General features: G+C 45.6%; 1 protein-coding gene across 1 annotated transcript in view; it reads right to left on the bottom strand.

Annotated features, from left to right (window-relative positions):
• Window positions 1-18,335, bottom strand: part of SNCA (synuclein alpha) — a 43,745-nt gene extending 25,410 nt beyond the window's left edge. The window contains exons 1-3 of the mRNA XM_081207482.1: window positions 18,171-18,335; window positions 1,634-1,675; window positions 221-366 (exon numbers count right to left, since the gene is read on the bottom strand). Of these exons, the coding sequence (XP_081063608.1) occupies window positions 221-366; window positions 1,634-1,675; window positions 18,171-18,291 (309 nt within the window). The 5' untranslated portion in view covers window positions 18,292-18,335. The remainder of the gene's footprint in view (window positions 1-220; window positions 367-1,633; window positions 1,676-18,170) is intronic.
• Between the last annotated feature and the right edge of the window lie 1,469 nt (window positions 18,336-19,804).

Genomic DNA, 19,804 nt, shown 5'->3' with positions numbered 1-19,804 from the left:
CTGGCTCGTCAGAGCAGCTTCGTCACGCTGGCCACGTGACCTGGAAGTGTCTCCGGACAGCGCTGGCCTCCGGCCTCTTAAGTGAGATGGGCGCACAACCCTAGAGTCGGACACGACTGGCCCGTACGGGCAGGGGTACCTTTACCTTTACCTTAAAAGTACCACAGAAAAATATCAGCATTAAATCCATCCCTCTCAACTTTATAGTAGATAAACTAACCTGTTTGGCCAACTGGTCCTTCTTGCCAAAGCCAGTGGCAGCGGCGATATTTCCGGCACCTTCCACTGTCTTTTGTGCCACGGCTGTGACACCAGTCACTACAGCTCCTCCCATGTTTGACACTCCCTCTTTAGTTTTCTCTGCCACTGTGGAAAAGGCAAAAGGTTTTGGTTTGGTGGTAAACCTGGCCTGCTCACAGCTCTCGACATCATGTGAAAGCAAGTTGGTTCTGCGTGAGTCTCCCTTCAGGAAGGTTTCTTCACAAGACTTCATGGCATGTGGGACTCTCCCCCAGCACCACACGCCACTAGTCCAGGCCTGCTAGCCTGAACACAACCTTTCCTTGGGTTGCAGAATCAGTGATGGAGCATGTAACTTTGCATGTGGAACCTCTAGGGACAGGAGAGCCCATCAATTTTGGGTTTCTCTTGGTTTCTCATTTTTCCAGGTTTACACTTCATCACTTTTCCAAACAGGTTTGGGATTTATGTTAGACTTAGCAGGTGCATGGGGGGCAGAAAAAGGAAGAAAATGTTCCTTTGCAATAGGAGAAATCCTTGCAATGAAGGAGCATTTCGCTTAGTGCTCCACTGAATACAACCATATTTCTTTTAAAGAATTGCTGGGGGAGGGGGAAATACATGATCAAATATGTTATGCATGTTATATTTTAGCCTTCTGTGGATGGCAAAGATTTGCAATCCTCCTATCATTGTCCCGGGACTTTGTGCTTTGCGGGGCAGGAGAAGGGAGAGCATACAAGATCAGCTACCAGCCCACTTAACATTTCCCCATGAATGGAGCTGGGCACTAAAGGGGGTGGGCAGGGAAGAATGCAGGATTTATTTTTTATGTCCACCTGAAAATTCACCAGCATTTTAGTGCAAATTTCTCCTAAGAAACGCATATGCAACTTTGCCTAATATACACAATTTTGCAAAGCAATTTTTCTCTACATTCTTTGCGTCTTATTTTCACTAAAATGTGCATTTTTAGATACGCTTTATCCTAGCATGTGCATTTTTAATATACATTACTGAGCATTGCAAAATGCAGAGAAGTGTGAATTGTTGTGTTTCAGTTCATGTATTGTTTTGGGAAGTGCCTGTTAGGCACTGGCCTTTAAATATGAACTGAATTGAATTTCTTCCTCATCCCAATAGGCCAGGGAGATTGTTCCAGGGGAAACGCAGCCATTGACAGAGACAAGGTTCTCTGCCTGTGCTGAAGTTATAGCTGCGGGCACATTTGTTCCCCAGCAAGACTGAGTTGTGTGCTTTCCAGCCTGCTTGATTTTATCCCACACCTACTTGCCTCCATGAATCAGAGCCTACTCAGAAATAAAGGTCTCTTGAAGGGATAGGTGGGAGGTTTAGCATGGATTTAGAAACAGAGATGCAGTGATGGGCTTACCTGTTGTAACCCCATGAACAACTCCGTCCCTGGTCTTCGAACCTGTTTTTTAAAATATATATTAAAAAGGAGAAGAATTAATAAGCAGTGGGGCTCAGTAAAACGGTTTTTAGTAAACACACAGGCAAAGAGTCACAATATTTCATATGCACCCCACTTCCCCAAGGAATAGCAAGCTCGGAGGGCAACTTTTTTTACAGAGCCAGTTTTCTTGTGAAAACTTGTAATAGTTTTCTGTATTTGTTGAGCCAAAGATAATAGAATCATAGAGTTGGAAGGGACTGTGAGGGTCATTTAGTCCAACCCCCTGCGAAGCAGGAATCTTTTTGCCTAATGTGGGGCTCGGACCCACAACCCTGAAATTTAAGAGTCTCATACTCTACTGACTGAGCTAGGTGGATGCATGGTGGTTTGTATCCACATTTACTTGGGAGCAAGTCCTATTTGACTCAATGAGACAGTCTTCTAAGTCGAAATGTATTGGACTGCATTGCCGCTCCCCCCAAAGCCCAACAGCAACCCCCCCACAATCCACCCACACAGACTGCTTCTTCTGTTTGCATGTAAACAAAGCAAGTCCCTCAAAACCAATTTCAACAAAACTGGAAAACTGTTTTCTTTGGTTCTCACTCAGACCAGAAGGGTGCGGCCTGCACTCCACGCTGACATTAACAAACCAATGAACAACAACCATAGTACAGGTGGCCAATCACTAAACAGGAAGACATATGTGCTCTGCCCTGCCCCAAATGGTGAGAAGTTCCAGATCACGCCATCCTTTGGAGGAAAGAGAGTACTTCACACACACCTTGCATCAGCTTCCCCCCTTACTGTTTGCTTTGGAGATCACCCTCTCAAAGCTCTGATGGCCAACACTCAAGAGAAATCGCTATACAGTCATACCTCAGGTTACAGCCGCTTCAGGTTGCATTTTTTCAGGTTGCAGACTGCCCAAACCCGGAAGTACCGGAATAGGTTACTTCCAGGTTTCGGCGGTCACGCATGCGCAGAAGCGCTAAATCACGCTTTGTGCATGTGCAGAAACGCCGTATCGCAACCCGCGCATATGCAGATGTGCAGATGCGGGTTGCGAACGCTGCGGGTTGCGAATGTGCATCCCGCATGGATCACGTTTGCAACCCATCCGTCCACTGTATATGTATCAAGCATTCAGCTCCCATTGAGAAAACACCAACCACTCACAACTGAGCCATTAAACAAGCAATCTTCCTAGAAAAAGAATGGCTGATGGCCAGATATAACAGTTTCATGCAACTGTAATGATAATATAAAGTTAGGGTGCTTTCAGATGCGGGGGGGCTTAAGATTGCAAATAGGTCTTTCAGATGTCAGAAAGAGGTTGGCAACAGGATCGTGGTTGTTGTTTTTAACTGACTTGATTTGCAACAGAAAGGGTAATTGGGTTAAATTGGGGAAGGAGGGAATGGAAGCTGGCATTTTGATGCCAACAACATCATGCGCATGCTGTGAAAAACCTGTATGCATGAGCTCCACTGCCCCCACAACACCTGTCTGGAAGCATCCTTAGAACTTAGTTTCATATTCAGGATGCTATCAATACCTGAAGTCTGCTTATAGTGCTATAAAGTAGGGCTGTTTGCAGTTCTGTGATCTGGAAAAGACTGGGAGAGTGTGGGCTAGCAAGAGAGAAGGGAACATGGTGTTTCATGCCCTGAGCTATCATTTTGCACAAAGAGGATAACTTCCGTTTTGCAGATTCAAGATTGACTCTACCTTGGCAGGTGGGAGGGGAAGGCCTATACAACACCATTAACATACAAAGCTGCCTTATACCAGATCTGACCATTCAGCCCATTCAGCCCAGTCTAGTCTACTCTGATTGGCAGCAGCTCTCCAAATCTCAAACTGATATCTTTCTTATCATCTGTCTGATTGTTTCAACCAGAGATGCCAGGGATTGAAACTGGGATTTTCTGTATGTGAAACACACCTGTCACCTGCTAGCCTGGATAGTTCAGTTGGTTAGAGTGTTGTGTTGTTAATGCCACCTTTGCAGGTTTGATCCCCCCAAGGAACAGCAGCATATTCCTGGACTGTAGGGGGTTGAATGAGGTGATCCTCAGGGTCGTTTCCACCTCTACAATTCTATGATTCTGTGGTCCTTCCTTCTCTGTCTAATATATGTAGTGACTGCAGGGTAGAGCCATATGTTTAGCACTTTCTGCAGACACCATGGTGCCAAGAATGAAAACATCAAAATGATTCTAGTATCTACAAAATGTAGGGAAAAAGCAAAATGTGAATCAGCTATGAGAGATGCAGTTACTGTTCCAGGTACGAAATCCTGGCAGAGCAATCTTTTGCAATCCATAAGACTGGCAGAGGTATGCCATGTATCATTTCTATACCTTTCAAGTGAGAACATAGTAGTGTATGGGTAAAAGAATCTGACAAATCGTTTTCTAAAAGGCAGCCATATAATATTTTACTACAGCTGGGCTGAAGGGGCAGACATTGGCTATGTTTGCACATCATGGCAGGCCATAAACGATGGCTTGCTGTGGACAAGCAAATCACAACCACTTCGTTACCCCCGCTTCACACTGCGAGAAAACAATCCATAATTCCTGGTTTATGATTAGGGATGTTATGGAAATTCCAATAAAAGTGAGTAAGGAAGTGGTAATTGCTGCAGGTGGTGTGTTCATCTGTGTTCAGGAATGGATATCAGTCAAGCGAATGCGATCAGTATTCAATCATATTGTTGTTGGTTTTAAATCTGCAAATGTTATGTAGTTAATGACTTGTTTAGATGTGTCCTTTACAATGAAATGAATGTAAGTCATGTAACTTAAAGAGAAATAGTGAACAGCAAGATGAACAATGTAGCATTTGGTACAGTGATCAGGATGCTGCACTGAACAGGGACCCGAGGGTTCAAATCACTGGCTGATGTTTTTGACCTTTGCGTACCTCGCAGGGTTGTCCTGAGTATGAAGCACAGAAGAGAACAGTGTCTGTCACCTTGTTCTCCTTGGAGGAAAGGTGGTCTAGAAACATCATAAATAAACAAAATATTTTTGCTGCCTACAAAGTCAAAGTGACGGGGAACTTCTTGAGTCAGTGGGCCAAGGTGGGCTTACCTGGGTGAAGTGGTCTAGAGTGGCCAGTTCTGCATCACAAAGAAGAAAAGAAAGAGGACACAGGCCAGCACATCATGTGCATATGCTAAATTTATATAGATGCACATTTAGCAGCGATTGCTGTTATTTAAACTGGATCGCAGCACCTCTCACACTGACACCATCTGCTATTCAGGTGCTAGCTGCTGATTGGCAGCTTCCAGGCTCCTGCTCTTCCTTCTCAAGGTTCTAAATCTTTAACCCAGATTTGGACCAGACTGCCTTTCAAACAAAGGTCTCCTTCAAATGGAGGACTGCTTTCTGATAACCCTTCCAAACAGGGGATTGTTTGGGGCACACGGCTATCCTAGTGGTGGCTCTGCTCTCTAGACAGCAGTCTGCAGCTGGGCCTAGTCTGCCTTTCAATTTCCCACTGTAATAAGAATTTTAAGGTCTTAGATATATATTAAATGTTCATAAACGTACCAACCAAGCATGTACATAGATCAGCACAGGAAGACCGACCTGAAACCATTTATTATTCCCAGACTGACCAAATGTTTTCTGTGCAAGGTCAAAGGAAAATGGAAAAGCCTCCCCATTGTCTTTTCCTTCACAAATCCTGTCTTAAGGGTATGTCTGTCTGTGTCTATATGGGGTGAGCCTGTGACCTGGCTCAGGAACTAAGTATTTATCATTACAAAAGACTGGCCAGGCTTCCCAGGGCATCCAGTCAAGTGAGCATTAACAGGTAACCTGTCAGACGAGATAAACAACACACTCAGATTTCTGCTGTAGACCGTCCTTTCTGTGATGTAGGTATGATGTATCTGGGGGTGGTGGTCTTGAGCTACACCCCTTCTGTGATGTAGGCATGATGTATGGAGGGGTGGTCTTGAGCTCCAGGGCAGGGCAATTTAAAATGTCTATATAAGGGCGGACACACCTTTGTTCTGGGTTCCTCCTCCTTTCCTGCGTGTGAGGGGAGCACCCTATTGCAACAAATCAATAAAGATCAGGCTTACTAGCTGCTTTGCTTCTCAATATTCTCTGGTTGGCCTCTGTTATTTTCTCCTACCAATAGGGAACCTACGTAAGGACTCTATATGGGCTCTTGGATACCCCATAAGGGGAAAAGGGCACATTTTGTTTACAATATGTGCCAGAGAAAATCTAGGTAAGGAGGTTTGCAGGGAATTGAATGATTGCCTAGACCCAGCCATCTGGTGCTAGTCCAAGTTCTGGGCCTGGAAAAAGAAAACAAGGGGAGGGCAGGTGGGTAACAGCGCTAGGACCTGGCAAAACACTGGGACTCCAACATCTGCCCCAGGGTGATGATCCCAGCCGCATCCAAAGAATAGGAGAACTCATTCTTTCTTTCCCACACACTCCCACTGATTTGCCTGACATATTTTCCTCTCTCTTACAAGTTGAAGAAGAAATAAAAGGATTCCTTTGCCCTTTGCTCTGATGGTTGGCCATTTCCCCAATTTGCAAGCAGGGGGTCGATCTCCTACAGACAGTCTGGCATCTTTACTAAGCAGGCTACCTTACGGTTCCATAGCAAGCATGAGGTCATCTCACGTGACAAAGGCAGAGCAGCCGTGCCTTTATTAAATAATCTGGTTTTTGATTTCCATATTTCCCTCCTGGTTACTAAGGGATATTTGTTCAGAGATGGTCATAGAATTGTAAGATGATCCTAGGTATACTGTTACAGATTGAGGAGGGGGGACTGCCTTAAACCCTAGAAATTAATAAATGGTAGGATTTTGATTATTTGGGGGTACTGAGGGGAAGATTGGAGGCCAGTGGAAAAGTATAGGCTAAGTCAAGGCCTCACCTGGGATGAAGGCATTAATATCACAAAATGTGCTGATGGCCCATATAGGAGGAATCTTGGGATCTATAGGAGAGTCTTTAGAGCAAGATGTGCTGGGGAAGAGAACAAAGGGGGAGATGGATCTTGGCAGGCTGGCTTGCACTCCAGTGCTGCACTGCTGTGGGGAGCAAGCCTCTCTTGAAGGGGTAAATATGTGAATAAAACCTCATTCTTAAAGCTACAACAGTATTTGCTGTGTCTTCAATTCTCCAAACCCTGGGTGAGAGCCGGGAACTCCCTGGCATCTTGCCAGCGCTTGGCAGAGAGTGGGAGTGGCACCCAACTTCTGTAACAATACAGTACAGAAGGTCTCATGGTTTCAGGCTGAGAGACCAGCAGGACCAGCTGGCAAGCCTGTGTGGGACACAGGTCATGAACCCCTGATGTTGCTGGACTACAGATCCCATCCTCCCTGACCATTGACTATGCTAGTGTGGGACGATAGAGTAGGTAGAGTACAAAAACATCAGGAGGGTACCACATTGGATACCCTAGTTGGAGATGCTGTTATTTTCTTTTGTGCAGTTTCACACAGTCACCTTGGAGTGTGACTCCCCACAGTTGTGCTGCTCCTATAGAAACATAGGTTGTAGAGTTGGATAGGACCCAAAGGGTCATCTCGTTCTTCACCCGCAATGCAGGACCCACAACTGTTGTGAGGTTTCAAAACACATGCATATGAAGAAAGCACAAATCTGGAACACCCACTACAAAAGCTCAGCACAAATAAAATAAAATCACCTTCAAAAATAGGTGCTAAGGCCCAATATACATATCAGGGATTGAAAACAAGGCCCTTAAGATGGGCACCTGCAAAGGTGGAGACTACAAAGTCTACTCAGATCAACATCAACACGTTCCTCCCTCAGAAACAAGAACCCCCACAAAGTCGCTGTGTGAATCATTCCTGATTTGATTCTGAAACTTTTTGTATAATGACATGACCATGTGTACATCATCACGCTCTACTTCTGCAATCATATACTTGTCTATTCATATTTAAGCCCCACTGTAGTCGATAGGACTTAATCCCAGGTAAGTGCAAATATAGAATTGCAACCTTTGTCACTACTAATCCCTCCCATCTTTCTATTAAATGGCTTGCAATGAATTGGAATAATTAAAATTATAATTAGTGGGGAAACATCAATTACCAAAAAGTGACTATTAATGAATGTTAAGAAAATTAATCAAATAAATAAAAACGAGACCCTGCTGGGTACTTTGAAGTCAGTTGGATGATTAACATGTTTAAAAATTATGCCATGTGGTTAAATGATCTGCTCTACACTCTGCTGCACTGATTCCAACAAAATTTCCAAGCTTATCTAAATGAAAGAGCCAACAAAATGATAAGTGCTATAGCAATGGTACCCAGGAAGGGAAAAAACACAGAAAGTTTGCTTCTCTTTTCTAAAAACATTGTATGCAATAAAGAGTAGACCGATTGAAATTAATGAACATGACTAAGGTCCATTAATTTCAAAACATCTAGACTGAGTAGCAGTACCACCATAGTTACTGAGTCTCTGGCCATATTCACACCAAACATTTAAAGCACTATAATACCACTTCAAACAGTCATGGCTTCCGCCAAATAATTCTGGGAGCTGTAGTTTGATAAAGGTGTTGAGAGTTGCTAGGAGGTCCCCTATTCCTCTCACAGAGCTACAATTCCGAAAGTTTCTTGTAAAAAGGGAATGCCATTTGTTAAAACCTTCTTGTATTTGTACAAATTGCTAGCATTGTCATTCTCCAGGGTTCAACTGCCCTCTCAGAGACTCTTAAGTGAAGTTACATCTCTGAAGGAGGAATGGGTGCAACCTTGTCTTTTGCACATATATCCATGTAAATCAGGGGTGGGGAACTCCAGGCCTGGAGGTGAAATGTAGCTTGACCCTTGTAACTATTCCCAGGCTGCCCCTTTCACTGGTCCTGCTCCACACCTTGAGTGTTTTTTGGCTGGAACATGTCCTTGAATTCTGATCATGCTTCTTCCTTGTCTGGATGGAGGGTAGAGAGGTGTGAGTGTGTGTCCAAAAACTAGCTCACTGTACAAAGGTAAAATCTGTATTTGCATACCCTCCAACACCCTGAAGGCAAAAATTGGGATGCCACCTTCCTGGAAGCCATCTTCCTTTTTTCCCCCCCTGAGAGAGAGAGATAACCTTGGCATTTTGGGCGCCATGATCTTGCATGATTTCGTGTTGCGATTGCCCCATGAAAACAGTGCATTATTCAGGCACTGTGCCCTAAAACACGCATTTTGGGGCACCACACAAGTTCGCGACCCCAAAAAAGCACTTTTTGGGGTGGAGGGGGAATTGTGACACGAAATCAAGTGAGGTAATGATGCCCCCAATGCCTGCTGCCTTCTTGTGAGAAAAAAAGGGGTTGATATGGTTTTTCGAAGACACCAGGGTGTGTGTGTGCACGCTTGTGGTTCTGCTAATTTTTGCCTCTGGCCCTGCCTACCAATAGTATGCGGCCCTCAGAAGATTGGCTGGAAAAGAATGTGGCCCTCAGGCCAAATAAATGTTCCCCAATCCCAATGTAAATGAATGTACATGAACACCAAGGCGTTGTTTTACATGCTACAGCTGCTGAGGTAGGTTGAAATGGCTAAGGAGTCTATGGAAACTTAGCTTTTCAAGTAGATTATTTGGGCCTGTTACCCTCTTGGCTTTTAAACTAGTGGAGGGCAGGCTATTGCAAAGCAAAGCAATGGCTTGGCTGGCCCTGCCATTAGGCAGAGAGAAGCAGCTGCCTTAGACAGCAGTTACAGGTGGCAAGGAGTGACAGTGAAGTGTTGGAGGACAGAGCTGCATGCTGCATAACCTGCTCTACCATCACCTAAACTCACCTTCTCTGGTGTGGTGGAAGATGCTGGCCCATCAACAGTGGATGATCCAGCTGCCCATCTAACCAGCTTCTATTACACATTGGTAAGGATGGGGGGCTGAGATGCGGGTAGCGCTGTGGGTTAAACCACAGAGCCTAGGACTTGCGGTCAGCGGTTTGAATCCCTGCGACGGGGCGACCTCCCATTGCTCGGTCCCTGCTCCTGCCAACCTAGCAGTTTGAAAGCACGTCAAAGTGCAAGTAGATAAATAGGTACCGCTCCGGCAGGAAGGTAAATGGCATTTCCGTGCACAGCTCTGGTTCACCAGAAGCGGCTTAGTCATGCTGGCCACATGACCCAGAAGCTGTACGCCGGCTCCCTCGGCCAATAAAGCGAGATGAGCGCTGCAACCCCAGAGTCGGCCACGACTGGACCTAACGGTTAGGGGTCCCTTTACCCTTTACCTTTATGGATGGGGGGCAGCTATGATGGAGGGGGTTAGGCTTGTGCAACGATTCTCAGGACAAGAATTGGAGAGTCACCAGAGGCTCATTCCTATTTTAACTTGTGATATGCTGGAAGATACGAGTGAGAACTTTGTAGGAGGAGGAGAACAAGCTCCTGTTTAGAGGGTCTGGGACAGCTGCGAAATAAATTAACAAGTGTTTTATTTGCTGGGGTGGGGAGAGCTACACTCAAATTCTATTGGTTTGATTTGCTATCATCTATTTAAATCAATAATCTCTTGAGTAAAAAGCTGGAATGCTGCTTATTCAAAAAAAGAAAACAGATTTTACCTAGACAAAAAAAGGACAATATACTATTGTAATAATCTGTGGGAGAAACACCCATGTAGCTTATTTTGTTTTTACAGTGAAAGCATGCATTGCTCTTTAACTGGCGACTGGAGGGACGCTCCAGGATGGCCCTGAACCACAAACTCCTACTTGGTAGTAGGGAAGACCAAGCACTTCCCCTCAAGGCAAATCAATTATGAAGCTCTCCAGTTCTTTTCAGCCGCTTGCACACCAGATGGCGAGGGGAGGTTGGGGGAGATGGCATAATAAAACTCAGAGAAAATGCATGTTCTCAACCAAATCTTCTGTGGAAAAGCTGCTTCACGCTAGCTATGAATCATGCAATCACACATAGGTTTTGTTTTTTGGGGGGGAATCAACAGGCCCTGCACTGATCACATCCCAATCTAGATCGTTCCTAAACTGTATTATCAAGGAGGAATCTGATATGCATCCAGTTCTGCCGTGCTCTTGCATCCCAAGAGAGCACGATCCAGAAAATGAAGGAAGCCAGGGTGCAGCAATGCAGAGAGTGGCCGGGTTGCTTCTGAGTGCCTTCTGCTGTGTTCTGTTGACCAGTGTCAATGAGCTCTAAGCAAGAGATGTGGTCTAGGAGGAGAAATGGTTGAATGGGATCAAGCTTCCCTATACCTAGAGGTAGGGGGCAGGTGCTGCCAATTCTCCATCTTTCCTTTTCATATACAGTGGTACCTGAAGGTTACGGACGCTTCAGGTTACAGACTCCACTAACCCAGAAATAGTACCTTGGGTTAAGAACTTTGCTTCAGGATGAGAACAGAAATCGTGTGTAGGCGGTGTAGCGGCAGCGGGAGGCCCCATTAACTAAAGTGTTACCTCAGGTTAAGAACAGTTTCAGATTAAGAACGGACCTCCATAATGAATTAAGTTCTTAACCTGAGGTACCACTGTATAGTTATGGTCTGAAGACGAATACTAAGCAAGTCTGGGTCTGGCCAGGGCCTGGATGTGTGACTGCCTGAGAGAAGCATATGTTCACCACCATATGTACTTTCTTCATGAAGGAAGAAATTTTAGGAAAGGCAAGATACACAATTTAAAATGAGTACTCCTGGGGGAGGGGGCAGAGAATGAAGAACAGGAACAGAACCTAGCTACTGAGTTGTTTTTGGAGGCCAACACCATTTGTGATGATTTAGAAGTGAACTGGACTGGTAGTTGAATCTGTTAGCAAAGTCAATTCAGTAATGCAGATGGAGAAATAAGCAGATGTTTTGTCTTTCTTCCTTCAGACCTTATACATAGCAAGGAGACATTTGACCAAACATATAGGAAGAAAACTTCCTCAGAACTACACAGCCAATCAGAGCATGTGCTACTTAATCAAACATCATGGAACTCTGACAGGTTGCTAAGCAACATCTCTTCCCTCCCCAGCATGGTTAGTTGACTTCCTGATTAAAGAATTAACCCATTGCAAACTGAACGATCCCTGCTCTTGCTTTTCCAGCAGTATCATCACCCCAGTAGTGGTGAACAGAATTCTCTGTTGTCTTCTGCATTCAAAAAAACGGGCTCTACCACTGAATGATGGTCCCTCTTAAATCAATATCTCCAACCTGGGCACTGAACTGCAATACTTTACTTGGAGGATTTTGCTGACTCTTACTTTTCACAGTACTCAGAATTTAATGCTTAGAAGGCAAGGCTTAGGTCTGTCTCTTTCGACTTTATGAATCACCCACATGTTCAAACTAGGGCATTGAAACAAGTGTGGTGCTGCCACTATCGATGAGTAAGAACACCAGGTCGCTCAGGTGCAGGAGAGGGGGAAATTGGGGAGCCTCTTCCTAAGTTGTCACCTTTCCCCCCTTTTTAAAGATAAAGGGACCCCTGACCATTAGGTCCAGTCGTGGCCGACTCTAGGGTTGCGGTGCTCATCTTGCTTTATTGGCCAAGGGAGCCGGTGAACAGCTTCCAGGTCATGTGGCCAGGATGACTAAGCCGCTTCTGGTGAACCAGAGCAGCGCACGGAAACGCCATTTACCTTCCCGATGGAATGGTACCTATTTATCTACTTGCACTTTGTGCTTTCGAACTGCTAGGTTGGCAGGAGCAGGGACCAAGCAATGGGAGCTCACCCCGTCGCGGGGATTCGAACCGCTGACCTTCTGATTGGCAAGTCCTAGGCTCTGTGGTTTAACCCACAGCGCCACCCACGTCCCTTCCCCCTTCTTAGTCCTCATTTTCTCCCTGCAGGTTCCCCACTTGTAAGATATGGGATGCTCAGGGAGGCCAGGCAGTGTAGAAGGTTTGCTGTTCTGTATTTTAGTATTAGCAAAAAAACCCCAATATTTCCTAAATATTTTTTTAAAAAGTAGGAAGCGCTTTATCTAGCACCAGTGAAACCAAATTCACACGGAGTACTACATAATGGTCTCGAAAAAACGGTGGAAGGGATCTGGATAAGCATACAGTAGTGAGTTCATGAGTCATTATCTGCTAAGTGTCCATGACAATGAATGCAGACACCTTCTCCAGAGGAGCATGTGTGTAATAGTCATGCCTGCAGGGGTGAAAAATGGCTGGTGCTCAGTAGCAACAGCTGCCAGTTTCATGGCTGTGAAACACAGCCATTTCACAGAAAAAGGAACCGTTTCCAGGCTCCTGCTGTTGCTTGGCTGCTTTAGTCACCTGCAGTGTTGCTCCACGAAAGCCACCAATTCTGAAAAGGTTGTATGAAGCAACTAATAATAATGTTTGGGCATATACTTGAGGGCACTTCCAGACTTCTCACTGTTTTTAGGTGGGATTCAATCACATACCAGCAAATCCAAGTTGCCCAATAGTGCTGATAATGCCAAGGTTGCAGGTTCAATCCCTGTAAGGGACAGCTGCATTACAGGAGATTGGACCCTATGATTTTCCAAAAGATTCGACTTTTTGCAGCATGGAAAGTGATGGAGAAACACTCTGGACAGTGTGCAATAACACACACTATTATGGAATGTCACCCAACCTTCTCACAAACAAATCAGGATGTATGCTCATTGAACAGGTCACCCAGAAGTGCCTTAAGCTGTGCCTCTAAATTTAGGTAAAGGTACCCCAGTCATGACCAGTCATGCCAGTCGTGACCGACTCTAGGGTTGTGCGCTCATCTCACTCAAGAGGCCGGGAGCCGGCGCCGTCCGAAGACACTTCTGGGTCACGTGGCCAGCGTGACGTAGCTGAACTGGTGAGCCAGCACCATTGCCGCACATGGAAACGCCGTTTACCTTCCCGCTATAAAGCGGTACCTATTTATCTACTTGCACTTAGGGGTGCTTTCGAACTGCTAGGATGGCAGGAGCTGGGACCGAACGACGGGAGCTCACCCCGCCACGGGGATTCGAACCGCCGACCTTACGATCAGCAAGTCCTAGGCACTGAGGTTTTACCCACAGCGCCACCCACTTCCCTTCGCCTCTAAATTTAGTTTAACGTTAATTCTGTCCTCCAAAGGAACCCTAGGAATTGCTGCTATTTGAAGCAAGCTGGGTGTCTCTATCAGGCAAAAAATGACCTCAGTCGCTCAGATTCGGGAAGAGGTAGACGCCACCGTGGGAGCAGGGCCGGGGCGGGAGAGTGCTAGAGTCCTGTCTAGTCAAATTGTGTGGGATCAATTCCAATCTGTTACCTCTGAGGATGTGGACAGGCTGCTTGGACGAGTGAAACCAACCACCTGTCTCCTTGATCCTTGCCCATCCTGGCTAATAAAAGCAAGCCGGGAAGGGCTGGGCGATGGGCTCTGCGGGGTGGTGAATGCTTCCCTCCGTGAGGGAGCCTTCCCAGACCCGCTGAAAGAGGCGGTTATTAAACCGCTTCTTAAAAAACCATCTTTAGATGCGGCCACGATGGCCAACTATGGCCCAGTCTCAAATCTTCCATTCTTGGGCAAGGTGATTGAGCGAGTGGTTGCTGAACAACTCCAGGCACGCCTGGAAGAAGCGGACCATTTGGATCCCTTCAGGCCTCATCACGGGACTGAAACTGCCTTGGTCGCACTGGTTGATGGTCTCCGGCGGGCTAGGGACAAAGGTGAGAGCTGTTTCTTAGTTCTGCTGGATCTCTCAGTGGCGTTTGATACCATCGACCATAACATCCTTCTGGACCGTCTTGAGGGGCTGGGAGCTGGGGGCACTGTCATACAGTGGTTCCGCTCCTTCCTCCTGGGCCGTGTTCAGAGTGTGGTGGTGGGGGATGAGTGTTCAGACCCCTGGGCTCTCACTTGTGGGGTGCCTCAGGGTTCTGTCCTCTCCCCCATGCTTTTCAACATCTACATGCAGCCGCTGGGAGAGATCATCAGGGGGTTTGGGCTGGGTGTTCATCAGTATGCAGATGATACCCAGCTCTACCTCTCTTTCAAATCAGAACCAGTGAAGGCGGTGACAGTCCTGTGTGAGTGTCTGGAGGCGGTTGGAGGATGGATGGCGGCAAACAGATTGAGATTGAATCCTGACAAGACAGAAGTACTGTTTCTGGGGGACAGGAGGCGGGCAGGTGTGGGGGATTCCCTGGTCCTGAATGGGGTAACCGTGCCCCTGAAGGACCAGGTGCGCAGCCTGGGAGTCATTTTGGACTCACAGCTGTCCATGGAGGCACAGGTTAAATCCGTGTCCAGGGCAGCTGTGTACCAGCTCCATCTGGTACGTAGGCTGAGACCCTATCTGCCCGCGGACTGCCTCGCCAGAGTGGTGCATGCTCTGGTTATCTCCCGCTTGGACTACTGCAATGCGCTCTACGTGGGGCTACCTTTGAAGGTGACCCGGAAACTACAACTAATCCAGAATGCAGCAGCCAGACTGGTGACTGGGAACGGCCGCCGAGACCATATAACACCGGTCTTGAAAGACCTACATTGGCTCCCAGTACGTTTCCGAGCACAATTCAAAATGTTGGTGCTGACCTTTAAAGCCCTAAACGGCCTCGGTCCAGTATACCTGAAGGAGCGTCTCCACCTCCATCGTTCTACCCGGACACTGAGGTCCAGCACCGAGGGCCTTCTGGCGGTTCCCTCACTGCGAGAAGCCAAGTTACAGGGAACCAGGCAGAGGGCCTTCTCGGTAGTGGCGCCCTCCCTGTGGAACACCCTCCCACCAGATGTCAAAGAGAACAACAACTACCAGACTTTTAGAAGACATCTGAAGGCAGCCCTGTTTAGGGAAGCTTTTAATGTTTGATGTATCATAGTATTTTAATATTCTTTTGGAAGCCGCCCAGAGTGGCTGGGGAAACCCAGCCAGATGGGCGGGGTATAAATAATAATAATAATAATAATAATAATAATAAATTTTATTTATATCCCGCCCTCCCCAGCCGAAGCCGGGCTCAGGGCGGCTAACAACAATAAAACAGTACAAAAGTACAACATAAACAACATTCTAAAATCATTCATTATAAAAATTAATTAATTCAAGCCACTGGCAACCATTGGGCCAGAGCTCCGCAAAGATTGCCGAGGGAGGGAGTCAGGCTGTGCCCTGGCCAAAGGCCTGGTGGAACAGCTCTGTCTTGCAGGCCCTGCGGAAAGATGTCAAGTCCTGCAGGGCCCTTGTCTCTTGTGACAGAGCGTTCCACCAGGTTGAAGCCGCAGCCGAAAAAGCCCTGGCTCTAGTTGAGGCCAGCCTAACCTCTCTGTGGCCTGGGACCTTCAAGATGTTTTTATTTGAAGACCGTAGGTTTCTCTGTGGGGCATACCAGGAGAGGCGGTCCCGTAGGTACGAGGGTCCTAGGCCGTATAGGGCTTTAAAGGTTAAAACCAGCACCTTAAACCTGATCCTGTACTCCACCGGGAGCCAGTGCAGCTGGTATAGCACCGGGTGAATGTGATCTCGCAGCGAGGACCCCGTAAGGAGTCTCGCTGCAGCATTCTGCACCCGCTGGAGTTTCTGGGTCAGTCTCAAGGGCAGCCCCACGTAGAGCGAGTTACAATAATCCAGTCTGGAGGTGACCGTCGCGTGGATCACAGTGGCTAGGTCAGGGCGAGAGAGGTAAGGAGCCAACTGCTTAGCTTGGCGGAGATGGAAAAATGCCGCCTTTGTTATAGCTGCAATCTGCGCCTCCATGGAAAGGGAGGTGTCGAAGATTACACCCAAACTCTTAACGGACGGTGCTGGCACTAATTGCACCCCCGCAAGAGATGGGAGTTGCTCCCCCAATCCCATATCGCCCCGTCCCAGCCAGAGGACCTCTGTCTTCGAAGGATTTAGCTTCAACCGGCTCCCAATATATTATTATTATTATTATTATTATTATTATTATTATTATTATTATTATTATTATTATTACTCAGCCGAGCTAAATTCCCAGGATTCTTTGGGAGAAGCTATGATGGTGTGAATCCAATAACTGTGTAGTGTAAACACGCCCTTGGTTTGTTTGCATCTGCAGAAGAACACAACAACTCTCATTCTTGCTGAATATACTTATATCTTCAGTGCCCAACGCTCAACTTTCTTTCAAACTTGCAGTAGCTTTACCTCAGGGATGGGGGCCAGTGTCCTCCAGATGCTGTTTGCACTCAAACTCCCATCCCTGTTTTACACAAATGTTCACAGCTTATGCCTGGATAGGTCTTCCCCTCCTATCTCCCTCCATTCCCATCGGTCTTTGAGACAGTGCAGACATTCCTAACATCCATGAGTTCTCCTTTCTGGAGAACCTTGGTCATCTTGTTAGATGACTTGCCAAGTGGCAAGGAGAATCTTACCACACACATCAAGTGTAGAAGCCTACTTTGGCATTAAGCAGTACATAAATAAAATAAAAGAACAATAATAATGTTAATAATAATATTTAGTGTATTTTTGGTTTCTATGGAAGCCGCCCAGAGTGGCTGGGGAAACCCAGCCAGATGGGCGGGGTATAAATAAATTATTATTATTATTATTATTATTATTATTATTATTATTATTATTATTATTATTATTTATTAATGAACAGCAGCAGCAGCAATGTAAACTTATATTTGTTGTTGTCCTCAAAACTTGCATACAGCTTTATATTTCAACAGGAATATCTAAACCAGGGGTGGGAGCAATGGGCCCTCCAGATGTTGCTGAACTACAACTCCCATCAGCCCCTGCAAGTATGGCCAACGGGCAGAGATTATGGGAGTTGCAGTTCAGAAACATCTGGAGGGCCAGATTTTCCCCACCCCTGCTCTAAGCAGGTGCGTGCACCCACACACACACGATCACATACAACCCCACTTTTTATCTTGTATTCTTCAGATGTCAAGGAGATAAAGATAAAGATACAACTTTTAGAAGACATTTGATCATGTTTCTATATGTGTTGGATTTTGAATTATGGTGCTGGAGGAGACTCTTGATAGTCCCATGGACTGCAAGAACAACAAACCTCTCCATTCTGAAGGAAATCAGCCCTGAGTGCTCACTGGAAGGACAGATCCTGAAGCTGAGGCTCCAATACTTTGGCCACCTCATGAGATGAGAAGACTCCCTGGAAAAGACCCTGATGTTGGGAAAGATGGAGGGCACAAGGAGAAGGGGACGACAGAGGATGAGATGGTTGGATAGTGTTCTCGAAGCTACCAGCATGAGTTTGACCAAACTGCGGGAGGCAGTGGAAGACAGGAGTGCCTGGCGTGCTCTGGTCCACGGGGTCACGAAGAGTCGGACACGACTAAACGACTAAACAACAGCAACATATGTGTTGGAAGCCACCCAGAGTGTCTGGGGCAACCTGGCCAGATGGGAGGGGTATACTACCACTACTATTACTACTACTACTAATAGTGGTAATAATAATGTATGGCAATATGTATAATAAAATGGTTGTAGGCACCCAGTTTCTAAACATCACAATGTAAACCAGTGAAAGAAGAAAAAAAACGACTGGCTCCGTTTAGATCTTGTTGCCCACCTACCTACATAGAGAACTCCTTCTTTCGTTTTCCCTGCTGCTTCCGCCATGCCCTGCTTGGTCTTCTCTGCTGCCGCCACAACTCCTTCCTTGGCTCTGTTAAATCCTTTCATGAATACATCCATGGCTAAAGAATGTCAATATCCAGCCCTGGAAAGAAAGACAAAGAAAACAAATTAAATGAAGGCAGAGAGAGAGAGAGAGAGAGAGAGAGAGAGAGAGAGAGAGAGAGAGAGAGAGAGAGAGTTAGTTCAGCATTTGATGCCTACCTGTTCAAACAGTACAATATGAATTCATGGAGACAAAGATATGGAGCTAATCAAGGCACAATAAGGGAAAGAGGATCATGGCCGTTGAACCCAATACAGGAAGGGTTGAAGCTCAGTGGTAAATTTGCCTGCTCAGGGATGGGCCTATCACCATGGAACGCCTTCCCATGAAAAGTGTGTTTGGCTTATCTGTTAACTGATTTTAATGTTGTTGTTGTTTTTAAAAAGACCTGTCTGAGTACATCCACTTTTAGTCAAATGATGTTGCTGGTCTTCATTTTTTTAGACTGTCATTTTAATGTTGCTGCTAAATATTGCTGGTTTGGAGTGAAATGTATAGTTGTGTGTTGTTGTCACAATGAGTCATGCTTTATCTTTAAAACGGTGCAATGATCTGATTTGAGAATCACCTTCAGGCGGTGGTGGCTGGGCGAGAGGCAGACAGGCTGACAGTAAATGGAGCCAAAACAAATCACAGGCGGAATCAACTGATTCTGGTTCTGACTTTGTGCTGGCCATCAGGTGGTGGCTTTTCCCACCTGCCTTGCCCTACCCTCCAGTCCTAGGAACCTTCAGAAAGAAGATGCTGCCACGAGCATCGTGTGGATGTGTCTTTTAATGAACTGAATAGAGTGGAAGATGATGAGTCAAGGAGGTGGGGAGATCCTGTGTATGAATTCAGCAGTACTTAGTTTATTATTTAATTGCTATCTTGTTAATGTTGTTAGAATGGTTTTATCGATTATGAATTCTGTAACACTTTGTAAATCCTATATTATATTATTATTATTATTATTTTATTACTATTATTATTAATTAAATTTATACGCCACCACCATCCCATCTGTAGATCCTTGGGCAGTTCATGGCATACAAATACAAGATAAAAGACCCAAAATACATGATAAGAAAATAAGAACAAATTAGAATAATATGATTTTTGTATTTAATAATATGATTTTTGTAAGACAGGAGTGCCTGGCATGCTCTGGTCCATGGGGTCACGAAGAGTTGAATACGACTAAATGACTAAACAACAACAAAAACAACCACAATGTTTGTTGCTCTTATTGTGCTGTTTAGCTTAATTTTTTTAGCAGTTTTGTTAATAGTGTTTTATAGATTGCAGTTGTTTTACTGATGGTTTGTACTTGTTTTACTGATGGTTGGTTAATTCTTCTATATGATCTATATTGTACTTGTGATGTTCTATTATGTTATTGTTATTGTCTGTTTGTAAGCCGCTTTGCAATACATGTGAATGGAAAGCAGTGTATAAATATAATAAATAGACCAATCACATCAATGTCCTAGAATAACAAAACTGAGACGAAGGAGGAAGAAGCTGACAGTCAGGACCACCCACTGG

This window comes from Podarcis bocagei, assembly GCF_964188305.1.
Source record: "Podarcis bocagei genome assembly, chromosome: 9".
Taxonomy (NCBI): domain Eukaryota; kingdom Metazoa; phylum Chordata; class Lepidosauria; order Squamata; family Lacertidae; genus Podarcis; species Podarcis bocagei.
The sequence above is the reverse complement of the archived record's forward strand: the minus strand, read 5'-3'. Positions and strand labels throughout refer to the sequence as shown.